At 46.9% G+C, this 15,000-nt stretch overlaps 1 protein-coding gene across 2 annotated transcripts in view; it reads right to left on the minus strand.

The window, feature by feature from the left end:
• Positions 1-14,070, minus strand: part of mdfi (MyoD family inhibitor) — a 56,246-nt gene extending 42,176 nt beyond the window's left edge. For both annotated transcript variants that reach the window (XM_042089527.1, XM_042089526.1), the window contains exons 1-2: positions 13,560-14,070; positions 12,307-12,457 (exon numbers count right to left, since the gene is read on the minus strand). In XM_042089527.1, the coding sequence (XP_041945461.1) occupies positions 12,307-12,421 (115 nt within the window). In that variant the 5' untranslated portion in view covers positions 12,422-12,457; positions 13,560-14,070. The remainder of the gene's footprint in view (positions 1-12,306; positions 12,458-13,559) is intronic.
• Between the last annotated feature and the right edge of the window lie 930 nt (positions 14,071-15,000).

A 15,000-nucleotide genomic window follows, 5' to 3' on the forward strand; every position in this document is an offset into this window, starting at 1 on the left:
AAATTGTTGAAAATTACTGTAATTCTTGGTGTATATAATGGCAGAGGGTGTATGCGTGTAATGTGTGTGTACTGTATGTGTGAGTGTGAATGTGTGTGTGTGTGTGTGTGTGTGTGTGTGTAGGAGTGCGTGTGTGTGTGTGTGTGTGTGTGTGTGTGTGTGTGTGTGTGTGCGTGTGTGTGTGTGTGTGTGGGGGTGTGTGTGTGTGAATTACTGTGTGTGAATCACAGTGTGTGTGTGTGTGTGTATGTGTGTGTGTGTGTGTGTGTGTGTGTGTGTGAATGGTGTGACTGAGTCATCTGAAATCCTCTGGCTCTGTTGGGAGCTAGTCTTATTTACTGAGCTGGGTGCTGGGAACATGGCCCCCCCTCCTCCCTCTCTCTGCTTCAGAGGGGAACTCCAGGTAGAGGCAGCGCAGCATGTGAGACGCCAGAGAGGAGATGCAGAGATGCAGGAGCTGTGCGGGAGCCTCGTGGATTTGCACCGACGCTTTGAACCCCCCCCCCCCCCCCCCCCCCCCACCCCAACATCCCACACCTACACAGCCCCCCGTCGCCCCCTGCCACCCCCGCCGGGCTTATTTAGAGAGGGGGGAGATGTGGTGGCATTAAACAGCCCTGACTAATGCCCCCTCTCACTCTAATGCCCCCCTCTCAGAAGTCCCCGAGTCAAGAGACAGGAGGAATCGGGGAGTGGAGAGGAGAGGAGTGAACTGGTTTAGACGAGCTGTCGTTCACAGGAGCCGGAGTGGAGGGGAGGAGGAAAACAAGAGACTTATGGGTATTTCAGCGCCTCAGGCTCCCTGAGGATCAGATAAAGCACAAGAGTTTGGCAATAACTAACTCACTCAATAAATAAATAAATAAATAAATAACACAGAAACTTTCACAGACTTGCAACACAAAAGAGCTTTGGCCTGTTAGCCTGCGCTTGGCAGAAGAGTCCCTGATGGCGTGGCGTGAGGCTTCGCTCGGCGTTGTCTGAGCGGTAGAGTCGCTCTTCTGATCCAACTCCTCGGCTCTTTTCCAGGGCGTTTCAGAGTTTGAGTCTCAGAGCGGAGAAGCCGTCCACCTCCCTCTAGCCTGGCTGAACCCACACCAACCTGAATTTGCTCTGCATGTCCGTCTGGAAAGGATCCCACTGACATCTGTTTCCAAATCACCTGTTTCTCTCTCCCTCACCTGTCTCTCTCTCCCTTATCTCTGTCTCTCTCTCCCTTACCTCTGTCTCTCTCTCTCCCTCATCTGTTTCTCTCTCCCTTATCTCTATCTGTATGTCTCTCTCTCTGTCTCTCTCTCTCTTATCTGTCTGTCTGCAGTCCAGGGAGAGGAGGAGCGGAGGGAGGGACAGCAGCAGGGTCAAGGCCACGGAGCTCATCACACGGCCTTAAGCCTGTTTTGGGCTCAACTGCACACACTGTAAATGCAGCGTCTCATGCACCACATGTCACATGCCAAAGTGCAGACAAGAATACTGACTATAAGCTGCCATACATAATGTGTGCGCTGTTTACTGCCACAACCTCTAGCACAACCATCATAACATCAATATACATTCAAATAATCTGCATCTCTGTCTTCACCATCATCATCATCATCATCATCACCATCATCATCATCATCATCATCATCATCATCATCATCATCATCACCATCATTACCACCATAGACAGCTGTGCTAGCTTCCTTCCCTGTGCATTCACAGGCTACTTCATGAGTACCACTCACACAAACAGAGGACAGATGACTAATTTCATGTTATTTCATTACATCAACGAGTGGAGTTTTGTCACTTTTATTCCCATAAACATTGAGCTCCTGTTTTCTGGAAGAGAGTTATATATATATATATATTTCTCAACAACACATTTAGACAAAGTCCTATTTCTCAACCCACTGCTGAGGGATGGAGGGAGGGATGGAGGGAGGGAAGGAGGGATGAGAAGAGAGGAGCAGAAAAAGAGAAGCTGAGAGAATGAAGACAGAAAAAGAGAGTGAGCGAGAGAGAAAGAAAGAGAGACGCATAGAGAGAGAGAGAAAGAGAGAGCAGGAGTGATGGCTGTGGATGAATGGCTCCAGTGAAAACACAAATCAACAGCAGCAGCAGCCCAACAAGATGTATGTCAGAGCTGCCAGCAGACCTCTCGCACTCACACTCTGTTTTTCTGATTTCTCTCTATCCCTCTCTCATCTCTCTCTATCCCTCTCCCATCTCTCTCTATCCCTTTTATCTTTTCCTTTTCTATGACTCTGTTTTCTTCAATCTTCATTGTCATCATCAGCATCATCTTCATCACATCATCACCATCATCTTCATCATTGTCATGTGTGTTTGTGTGTGTGTGTGTGTGTGTGTGTGTGTGTGTGTGTCCACTTCTGTGTCTCAGGCTGAGCGTATGAGAACCAGGTGGAATTGCCGAGCGGAACGTCTCCAAGAAAGGCCAAGTGAGCCTCCTCTTCCACTCCTCCTCTCCTCCAACAGATTAAAGGCCAAGTGAGCCTCCTCTTCCACTCCTCCTCTCCTCCAACAGATTAAAGGCCAAGTGAGCCTCCTCTTCCACTCCTACTCTCCTCCAACAGATTAAAGGCCAAGTGAGCCTCCTCTTCCACTCCTCCAACAGATTGAAGACCAAGTGAGCCTCCTCTTCCACTCCTCTTTCTACACTCCTACTACACTCCTACACACTCCTTTTCTTGCAGGCTCATATGAGCGTGACTACCTCTCCAAACTCTCTCTCTCTACTTCTCCTCCTCTCCTTCTCTCTCCTCCTCCCCTCTCCTCCCAGACCCATCCGAATGTGAAAAGCTCCTCCGTCGTCACGGCCGCCTGGTCGCCTCAGGGACGTAATTACGCACAAGGAGAAATAATTAAGAACCCTCCGTCGTTTGGCAGATGTGTCTGTGTGTGTGTGTGTGTGTGTGTGTGTGTGTGTGTGTGTTAGACGCGACTTGTCGTTTGGCAGATGCGGCGAGCAGATGAGTTAATAACTCTGAGGACTAACGTCTTCACTAAGCCGTGGCGCTAAAACAATGGCGCTAATCGCACTTGTAATGAAGCCAGCAGTGAAAACAGATACTTAGCCAGCAGGGAAAAAACGCTTCAAAGCTGCCTGCTGGAATTTGTCCAAATTCAGAGATTATTTTGTGCAAAGAATAAAACGGTGTAAGCTCATTAAAACAGAGAAGAAAAAAAACAAGTCTGGCATTTAACAGGCGTTAAAGAGGTATTTAATCACCACACGTTCAAGTTTCTTTTCACCACAGAAAGTAGCGGCTTTATTTGAAATTAGCATAGAAGGGCGATGATGCTATTTTCTTTATGGGGCTTCATCTGGACACATACTCCAAGTGTATAAGTGTCACAATCCCTTTTCATTCCACACACACACACTCACACAAACTCACACACACACACACACACACCTTCTACCATGCACAGGAAGTGTGGGTTTGTAAGGGGGAGTTAATGATAGCCTTCACCCTGTACAGAGGCTAATCACAACCTGGTTTAGACAGGAAGAGGGTCTATGTGTGTGCGTGTGTGTGTGTGTGTGTCTAGTTCTATGAGAGAAAGAAAGTGTGAGAGTAGTTGAGTAGTTGAGTTTGTTTGTTCAGAGTGTTTGTTAGCGCTGCTGCTGTTTGTTCAGGGAATTTGTTGCTCAGGGTATTTGTTGCTCAGGGTTTTTGTTGCTCAGGGTATTTGGTGCTCAGGGTGTTTGTTGCTCAGGGTATTTGTTGCTCAGGGTGTTTGTTGCTCAGGGTGTTTGTTGCTCAGGGTATTTGTTGCTCAGGGTGTTTGTTGCTCAGGGTGTTTGTTGCTCAGGGTGTTTGTTAGCTCTGCTGCTGTTGTTGACACTGCAGCGACTGCTGATCCTGCTGCAATGATTGTGCTTCATCAGCACTACAGCCATGCTAATTAACCACTCGGAATTAGAACTGACAGAGAGAGAGGGAAAGAGAGAGAACGCAAGAAAGAAAGTGAGAGGGAGGAAGGGAGAGAGAGAGGGAGAAGATTATAAAGACAACAACAGAAAGAGAGGATGACACAAAGAAGGACAGGAAGAGAGGGATGGGAGAGAAAAGGAGGGAGTGGCGAGGTTAAGAGACCTCTTGTGTGTGTTTGGGACTGAATCAGTGAGGCCGTGCATTCAGGGGGATTTTGAATGCCACCCAGGAGATCAGCTCTGAGAAAGAGTTTGTGTGTGTGTGTGTGTGTGTGTGTGTGCCAGGACTGAATGAAAGGCAGGCAGGCCCCACAGGGCAGTCTTTTAATCTCCTCTAGCACACACACGTGCACACACACACACACACACACACACACACACAGGCTCAAGTATGTACACGTGCACATATACACACACGCGCAGAGAACACACACACATACAGGCACAATACCACCCCGCCCCTACCAGCACCACCACACACTCATACCCACACCTGCACACACCTGTATGACGGCAGGTGGTGTGAGCTGGTTTTAGGTGAGCGCTGTGAAAAAGGTTTGAGACATCAGCTCTGTAAGCCTGTGTGAGTGTGTGTGTGTGTGTGTGTGTGTGTGTGTGTGTGTGTGTGCGTGCGTGTGTGTGTGTGTGTGTGTGTCTCTGAGGAGAGCGGGGAGGCGAGGAGAGGAGAGAATGTGTGTGTGTGTGTGTGTGTGTGTGTGTGTGTGTGTGCTGTGAGCCTGTGCTCTAAGGAGAGGGTTAGCATTCCTCCTCTGGAGAACACAGCTATGCTGATTACACTCTCCAACCACCGACTGAAAATAAGCCTCAAGCTCAGATGAGTGCTGAGGAGACGAGAACAATGACAGAAAAACTTGGAGACTTGCAGAAACAATACAGTAGGGACACAGCACAGAGAAACCAGGACAGCACAGGACTACAGGGGGATGAAGAGAGAGAGAGAGAGAGAGAGGGAGAGACAGCGCAGGACTACAGGGTATGAAAGAGAGAAGGAGAGAGAGAGAGAGAGGGAGAGACAGCATAGGACTACAGGGGGATTAAGAGGGAGAGAAGGAGAGGGAAGGAGGGAGAGAGAGAGAGACAGCGCAGGACTACAGGGGGATGAAGAGAGAGAGAGAGAGAGAGAGAGAGAGAGGAGAAAGAGACAGCGCAGGACTACAGGGGGATGAAGAGAGAGAGAGATTTAAACCAGAAAGAGGAGAAAAATGAGAAAGAGGGAAACGTAGAAAAATAACATTTCAAAACACTAGTGATCTTTAAGAATGAACGAAGAAGAGTGGAGGGAAAGGAAGAGATTGTAAAGAAAAGGAAAAGAGAGAAAAGAAAGTCAGAGAGAGAAAGAGAAAAAAGAAAAGGAAAAAAGAGAGGAAGCAGAGTCGGCAGTCGAGTCAGCAGTCTGAAAACGCTACAGTGACTGGCGTGTAAACAAGCAAACACTGACTGCCCTCTTTTCTTCTACATCCCCCTCTCCCTCACTCTCCCACTCTCTCTCCTTCTCCCTCTTTCTCTCATGCATGTACACAAGTGGCCTGATTGCATCTTCATGGGCGAGTGAGAGCAGAATGGTGTTTACAGAGACGACCGCCAGCGAGACACGAGCTGCGTCAACACAGAGCCATGTAGCGGCCGGGTGGGACACGGGGGCCTCTGAGCGCTCGCTACGCTCACGGAGAGATCTGGAGGACATGAGATCCAAGAGTTATCTACGACGCTAATGCAGATCCGAGAGTTATCTACGACGCTAATGCAGATCCGAGAGTTATCTACTACGCTAATGTAGATCCGAGAGTTATCTACTAGGCTAATGCAGATCCAAGAGTTACAGTATCTACGACGCTAATGCAGATCCAAGAGTTATCTATGACGCTAATGCAGATCTAAGAGTTATCTACTACATTAACGCTGATCCAAGAGCTATCTACTACGCTAACGCAGATCCGTACTACACTAATGCAGATCCAAGAGTTATCTACAATGCTAACGCAAATCCGAGAGCTATCTACAACGCTAACGCAGATCCGAGAGTTATCTATCATGCTAATGCAGATCCTATGACAGCTCCAATGCAGATCCTATGACATTTCATATTACATGAAATACATGATAATGACACCTCACCCCAAAACACTCACTGAATCTCCTCTATACTGAGATCATAAAGATATGATAAGTATACCTCAACCCTCAAAATCTAGATCTGCACTGAGCGATTGCAATCATCACTAACATAAAGATATGATATCCAAGAATTATCAGAGTTACTTAACAACATAATTCTACAACCTCCTCTCTGAGATCCTAAAGACATGATATCTCACTCCAAAACCTCTACTAGTCCTGCACTAACTTAGGGGCCGTTTATACGAGAACGATTGCGAAGGAAGACGACAACATATTTTATCATAAGTGCCTTTCGTTTACACGGCGACCCCGCCATCGGGGCTTGAAGACGCAAAAATCTGAAGACTCCTTCCAGAGTGTAGAGTTTTGAAGACGACCCGGGTTGCGTCTCCGTATAAACGGCTAAACCAAAGATCCTTGATTACCTCTCTGGCTAAACTGTCAAATTAGAATGTCTGCGCGTGACGTACCGGGGTTCTATCACACCACCACCCAGCGGTCTAGAATGCATATCCAATCGAATATCACATACTCTTGCGTCTTCATATAAACAAAGATTTCCCCCTGAGAATGCTCGTCTAAACGCGAATAAAAAATGAAGACAAGACGCCACTTCTGCGTCTTCTCTTTTCATCGTCACCGTATAAACGTAGCCTAGTGTCAGACTCTTCTCTGCACTGACTGATGCTAAAGACATCATGTGACCACCCACACCCAGAGCTGCTCTTAAAATATCAGAGATATTCATTTTCTCGGACTTTATTGTTCAACAGGCGAGCAAGGTCTCCTGGTAGTAGGATGGGGACTCGACCGGTTGCTGAAATAGTAGCAAGGGGTCCATACAGCACTGTGCAAAAGCAGATCACACAGCCAGTGTGTGTGTGTGTGTGTGTGTGTGTCTGTGTATTGGTGTGTGTGCTTTTCTGCATGTGTGTATGTGTGAGTGTTTGTATTTGTGTCTGTGGGAGATGTATGTGTGTGTGTGTGTGTGTGTATGTGTCTGTGTCTGTATGAGATGTATGTGTGTGTGTGTATGTGTCTGTGTCTGTATGAGATGTATGTGTGTGTGTGTGTGTATGTGTCTGTGTATGTATGAGATGTATGTGTGTGTGTGTGTGTGTATGTGTCTGTGTATGTATGAGATGTATGTGTGTGTGTGTATGTGTCTGTGTCTGTATGAGATGTATGTGTGTGTGTACAGTATGTGTCTGTGTCTGTATGAGATGTATGTGTGTGTGTGTATGTGTCTGTGTCTGTATGAGATGTATGTGTGTGTGTGTATGTGTCTGTGTCTGTATGAGATGTATGTGTGTGTGTGTATGTGTCTGTGTCTGTATGAGATGTATGTGTGTGTGTGTATGTGTCTGTGTCTGTATGAGATGTATGTGTGTGTGTGTACAGTATGTGTCTGTGTCTGTATGAGATGTATGTGTGTGTGTGTGTGTGTGTATGTGTCTGTGTCTGTATGAGATGTATGTGTGTGTGTGTATGTGTCTGTGTCTGTATGAGATGTATGTGTGTGTGTGTGTGTGTGTGTATGTGTCTGTGTCTGTATGAGATGTATGTGTGTGTGTGTATGTGTCTGTGTCTGTATGAGATGTATGTGTGTGTGTGTACAGTATGTGTCTGTGTCTGTATGAGATGTATGTGTGTGTGTGTGTGTGTGTATGTGTCTGTGTCTGTATGAGATGTATGTGTGTGTGTGTATGTGTCTGTGTCTGTATGAGATGTATGTGTGTGTGTGTGTATGTGTCTGTGTCTGTATGAGATGTATGTGTGTGTGTGTATGTGTCTGTGTCTGTATGAGATGTATGTGTGTGTGTGTACAGTATGTGTCTGTGTCTGTATGAGATGTATGTGTGTGTGTGTGTGTGTGTATGTGTCTGTGTCTGTATGAGATGTATGTGTGTGTGTGTATGTGTCTGTGTATGTATGAGATGTATGTGTGTGTGTGCACACACTGGGCAGCAGACCACTACGGTAGCCATGGTGTCCATCCAGGATCCTCCTCAAAGCCACTTCAAACGACTCTTCAGTTCCTATGGAGAACCTTTCCTAGCAGAACCCATCTACTAGTTGCATGGAGAACCTTTCCCAGCAGAACCCATCTACTAGTTGCATGGAGAACCTTTCCCAGCAGAACCCATCTACTAGTCGCATGGAGAACCTTTCCTAGCAGAACACATCTACTAGTCGCATGGAGAACCTTTCCCAGCAGAACCCATCTACTAGTCGCATGGAGAACCTTGTCGCATGGAGAACCTTTCCCAGCAGAACCCATCTACTAGTCGCATGGAGAACCTTTCCTAGCAGAACCCATCTACTAGTCGCATGGAGAACCTTTCCCAGCAGAACCCATCTACTAGTTGCATGGAGAACCTTTCCCAGCAGAACCCATCTACTAGTTGCATGGAGAACCTTTCCTAGCAGAACCCATCTACTAGTTGCATGGAGAACCTTTCCCAGCAGAACCCATCTACTAGTCGCATGGAGAACCTTCCCAGCAGAACCCATGGCTGCCTGCGGTTCTATTTTATATCAGTGTTTTTATCAGACGAAATGTTAAAAGCTTCCTGACAGGAGCCAAGACTACCAAGCCAATAAAGGAGGGCTCAAGACAGCACCTTGAAGACACACACACTCACACATACACACACACACACACACAGCTTTGCCCCAACTACTGCAAGAAAACAATCCACGTGTTCAGACACACATACACACAAGCGAGCACAAAGACACACACACACACACACACACACACACACACACACACACACACACACACAAAGACACACACACACACACAAACACACACATCTTTGCCCCAACTACGGCAAGAAAACAATGCTATGCTGGCAGCCAATCAGACATGGTGAACCCCCCATCCCAGAGTCAGGTTACAGCTGTGCGTCTCAAACCTCAAAGTGTGGAATTCATGGACTTAAACTGCCACGGTCTGGTGTCTCATCCAGAAGGAGTCTATGACTCTCCTGTTAGCAGCACTGGCCTCTAGGCTAACTATACTAACACTAACATGAGGGACTGAAGGAGATGCACACAGGACTATGCAGCTCACACACATGTGATGCACCTAAAGGAGACACTCACACAAACATACATAAACACATTTGCACACACATACATACACACACACATACACAGTCATGGTAACACACGCACACGCACGCATGCACGCATACACACACACACACACACACGCACACACACACACACACACCACACACGCACACACACACACACACACCACACACACACACACACACAGGCTTACAGAGCTGATGTCTCAAACCACACACACACACACACACACACACACACACACTGCATCACGTCAATGGAGCCAGTGTTGCGGCTCCACCCGGTCTCCAGGTCAGGTTTGCTGAGCTCAGACTCAGGAACCTCTTTCCCCCGAGCCTGAAGGTCTGCACACACACACACACACACACCACACACACACACACACACACACACACACACACACACACACACACACACACACACACACACACACACACACACAGGCTCAGCCAGCAGCCTCACTCCCCTGCCTGAAGGCCTGCACCTATGAAAGCCCGCTCTTGTAGACGCTCACTGGCAGCACCATCACTGTCCTCTGTGTGTGTGTGTGTGTGTGTGTGTGTGTGTGTGTGTGTGTGTGTGTGTGTGTGTGTGTGTGTGCGGGCTCCTGTGGACTCGATGTCTTGCTGGCAGCCACCAAAGGCCAGACCCTCTGGGTTGGGACCCGCTTGCAGGCAGCCTGGCATAGATCACACAGCCAGTGTGTGTGTGTGTGTGTGTGTTTGTGTATTGGTCTGTGTGCTTTTCTGCATGTGTGTATGTGTGAGTGTTTGTATTTGTGTCTGTGGGAGTTGTATTTGTATTTGTGTCTGTGGGAGTTGTATGTGTGTGTGTGTGTGTGTGTCTGTGTCTGTATGAGATGTATGTGTGTGTGTGTATGTGTCTGTGTCTGTGTCTGTATGAGATGTATGTGTGTGTGTGTGTATGTGTCTGTGTCTGTATGAGATGTGTGTGTGTGTGTGTGTGTGTGTGTGTGTGTATGTGTGTGTGTTCAATGGGAACACACTGGGTGCTTTGTGTGTCTGTGGCCCGGCTGGGCGCCCGTGGTGCCACTGTGCCCATGCCCATGCCAAGGTCGCGGGTTCACCTTATACCTCCTCCAGACACCGCCGAAATGTCAGCCGTTACCAGCGGCCAAATGCCTTTGATTGACAACAGTTAAATATTTTACTCACGCACACACACACACACACTGGCACGGACACACACTAATAAGTTTCCAAGAATTTGTGGTGAAATTTCTCAGAGGCAAAAAACAAAGTCATGTTGAAGCAGCACCCATTCTTTTGGGTGCCGACACACTGCCTGTGTAATTAAGGTCGATAAGGCTATGGTGTGTGTGTGTGTGTGTGTGTGTGTGTGTGTGTGTGTGTGTGTGTGTGTGTGTGTGTGTGTGTGTGTGTGTGTGTGTGTGTGTGTGTGTGTTGCCTTGTGGCTCCATATCTGGCCTGCTCTGGTTTTATCCTGATGTGATCGGAGTGGACACGTTCCTCTGAGGACTGAGTTTCTGTGAACCTCCAAAAAAATACAATCACACACTCCCAGAGTTGAACACACACTTCAAACACACTTCCATAACAGCAAAGGGACAAAAGTCCCATGCCCACACACACACACACAGCACACCTGAGACAACGCTTCACCTGTTTGGTGTTTTGCCCTGGCAATAACAGAAACAGGGAAGACCAACAGTGACTGCCCACCCCCCAAGTCCAGATGGGCTGTGGGAGGCTCTGGTTGCCGTGACAAATCTGGCACTCAGACCCACTGCCAGAGATAGCCCATGAGCCTCTCACAAGCTCTCTCTCTCTCTCTCTCTTTCTCTCTCTCCCTCTCTCCCTCTCCCTCTCTCTCTCTCTATCCCTCCCTCTCTCCCTCTCTATCTCTCTATGGGCCTGCACGCCACCTGTGGAATCCCTAAACCTCCAACGTCGACTGGCCTCTGAGGAGCATATAAGTGACAACTCTCATCTGGACATGCCAGTGATGACCCACATAGACTATAGCTAGACGTGTGTGTGTGTGTGTGTGTGTGTGCGTGTGATTGTGTATGTGTGTGTGATTGTGTATGTGTGTGTGATTGTGTGTGTGATTGTGTATGTGTGTGTGATTGTGTATGTGTGTGCATGTGTCTACTCACAGTTAGCTTTGCATACCCCTATCAGCCCAACTGTAAACTCCATCACCATAAGCAACACACAGTGCCCTCGGGCACCAGCGGGCTCCAGCGAGCCCTGCGTGCCAACCAGCTACCAACGGCCTCATCATACTCTGGCAGTGCCCCAAACACGCCACTGATCTGTTTCTAATTACGCACTAATGCTTTGACTACTGAGCATTTCTCATTGAGAGTGTGTGAGTGTGTGTGTGTGTGTGTGTGTGTGTGTGTGTGTGTGTGAGGAGGGAAAAGATAGAGGATTGTGCAAGGAAGGGCACTCCCCTCTGGGGATAATGAACCTCACATGTGCTGTTCAGTCTCTCACACACACTCACACACACACACACACACTCATACACACACACTCTCACACACACACTCACACACACACACACACACATACATAAAGACAGACAGATCAGAAACCCTCTCTACAAGCCCAGTTAGATATAAATATCTCCCACATCAAAACAGAACCAGACATTCCAACAGCACAATACCACCGGCCTTTAGCAAACCCAAATACCGTACAGCACAATACCACCGGCCTTCAGCAAACCCAAATACCGTACAGCACAATACCACCGGCCATCAGCAAACCCAAATACCGTACAGCACAATACCACCGGCCATCAGCAAACCCAAATACCGTACAGAACAATACCACCGGCCATCAGCAAACCCTTTCTCTGACACATAAAAGTACAGATCTGGACAAACTCCTGCTAAACATAGGCCTCGCTCCAGCCAGACTACCATGCAGACCTGTCTTGGTGTGATGTGTGTGTGTGTGTGTGATGTGTGTGTGTGTGTGTGTGTGTGTGTGTGTGAGTGTGTGTGTGTGTGTGTGTGTGTGTGTGTGTGTGTGTGTGTGTGTGAGAGTGTGTGTGTGTGTATGTGTGTGTTTATGTGTGTGTGAGTGTGTGTGTGTGTGTGTGTGAGAGAGAGAGAGAGTAGAGGGTACCTGTCCCAGTCTCGGGGGGAGCGCTGTCCACTGTGGAGGGCTGAGAGGCTGGCGCTGCTGGCCCGTCAGGGGGTTCGGGCGCGCTGGCAGCGAGTCGGTTCTCCTCCTCCGACATCTGTGTGTGTGTGTGTGTGTGTTAGAGGTGAGCAGCCTGCGAGAGAGGACACAAGAGCCGGTGAAACACTTACACACACACTCTCTCTCACACACACACACACACACACACACACACACACACACTCTCTCTCACACACACACACACACTCTCACACACACACACACACACACACACACTCTCTCTCTCTCTCACACACACACACACACAGCTGTGCGGCCTTTCCCGCTACAGCTTCTCCATGCTATCATTTTCACGCATCCGTTTCATGTAGCTGGCGGACCTCCAGTTAGCGCTTGGGATACAATGCCTGGCAGAGAAAGTGCAATTACACAAACAGCTCCAGCCTGCACAGACAATAAGCTGAGCTTAGGGAGGAGACGGCACAGCTGGCAGTATCCGTTCCACTTCTTTACGCTCAAGACTTTTTCAAAAGAAGGAGAACTTCATAACTACAGCAGAGCTAGACGTGGAGAAATATTGGGCTATATAAGGGAGTAGCCTATTTATTTATTGTTTCATTTTTTTCCCTCTTGAATAAAATAAGCTCTTTCATATTCCATTTTCGTTCATATTGCAGCTCCAACGTGTTTTTAAAGTGTTCTCAAAGCAAGACTACATCTCTATCAGGCAACTGTAGTTCCGAAGGGTTTGCAGTACAGAACGGCTTGCTATGACATAGTGTAGAGTAATCTTTACACGTGATTTTGATGATGAGTTGTGATGGCCATTTCAGACATTATGCAGTTTGCAAAGTAATTGTAGTATATTGGAATGTTTGTAAATATGTAGCCTTTCTAGTAGAGTTTGGGTATATTCATTTTAACCAGATCCTAGTTGCGTTATGCTACCAATTGTCAAAGAACCTTTTAGACTTGAGAAAACATTACATTATTTTTTTACTTGTAAATACACTGTTTGTCCAATTGTAGACTTATATGTTAGTGTGGATCTCAGATTTTGTTTACCTTTTATTAGGCTACAGACATGCCTTGCTTTGCTAACTAGTCCCTGCACGTTCAAGCTCAAGTGCGGAGTCAAACTTGTTAGACGTGTTCGTACTCGAGCGCTAATGAGGCAAAGCCATAATGAACCACAACAAACTTCTAAAAACATCAAAATCTAAAATAAATCTTACCGTCACACCGTAGCAGTTAGAAGTGTAGTTTCAATAATGCATGCTTTCCCCCCTCAGCAGAAAAGGCAGTTCTTCGCCAAGGTCCAAACTTTCCCGTTCCTCGAAAACCAGACTTTTCCCTCTTCATGTAAACTTTTGTGCATGTGGTTTCATTAAAAGATGTTTCAAAATGTCACAACAACTATGAAAACTACCTCCTGATCGTCAATAATCTTCGAACCATTGAGAATGCACAGAATAAATGTTATGAAGGATCCAAACCTTGATTCCCAACTTGATTCCAAACTTTGAAAAACTTGACAGCAGTCAAACCAAGTCCAAGCCCTGACTCTCAAACTCACTTTCTGTTGCTTTCTGTCGGTATTCTTGACATTAAATTCCTCGCATGTCTGTAAACACGCAGTTGTCCGACCTCCGGGAGAGCACACTAGCCCAGTGAGTTGAATCTTACGTGTCCCGACTCAGGCATCCGCTCCCATTGAGCCGCTCTGCCGTCTCAGCGTTGCTTAACCCTGCAGAGCAGACAGCTCGGACTCTTCAACAGGAAATTGCATTCAAGGCTGATTACTGTGTTTCCTCTAGGCAAGAAACGTAGACTGTGCATTTAACTTCAATCTGTAATTACTGCCACCAAAGATGAACACATGGACACATTCTGTGCTTTACGCGCATTGTTCATGATATTTAATACGTTTATTACCATTTTATTCTGTAAACGTGAACTTTTGATTCTTCAGCCTACTGAAGTTTTTTCACGTTTAATAATATCTGATTTAGTATGATTGACGTTGCTGTTTTGAAACGCAGCATCGCTGAGACATGACAAATGGCATGGTGGCAGATGTAGATCCAGCGCGTGACTGTGGTGGAGATTGTGTTCGCCAGTTGTTCTCAAAATGAACCCTCACATGTGGTTGCTGGTAAATGGGTTTCAGGTGCACTTAGACCCAAAACTACCTTTCACCTAAAGCTTTAACATGGGTTTTCACAGAGTTGTTCTTGGATACTGAGTACTGAGTAGGCCTACAGTATGAAAGAAATATGCTGATTTGGGGGGGGGGGGGGGGGGGGGATAGCCACATTAATTTCCTTGACTAATGACATATTTTTCACTGTACCAACACTGTTGTTATTGATACCTTAAGGGGAGGGCCAGGAAGAATGAAACACTTTTTAATTAAACATAATTTACAAAAAGACCTTGCCAGACTGGAAGCTAAAATATTTTGTCAGTTTAAGCTTACCACAACTCCAATATTTTACAACCTATCATGAATGTCCCTTTAAAAGGTGTTATCTTAGATAGATTGCTAATGGGCTACATGTCAGTTAACAACTCCTTGCCATCGTCTATATAGCGTGTATTTTGCGGTTATTAAAGTATTATGCTACGGATGATTCTGCCCTTTTCAGAACTGAAAGTAACTAAAATGTTACTTTA

The sequence above is a fragment of the Alosa sapidissima genome, chromosome 4, assembly GCF_018492685.1.
Source record: "Alosa sapidissima isolate fAloSap1 chromosome 4, fAloSap1.pri, whole genome shotgun sequence".
Classification (NCBI taxonomy): Eukaryota; Metazoa; Chordata; class Actinopteri; order Clupeiformes; family Clupeidae; genus Alosa; species Alosa sapidissima.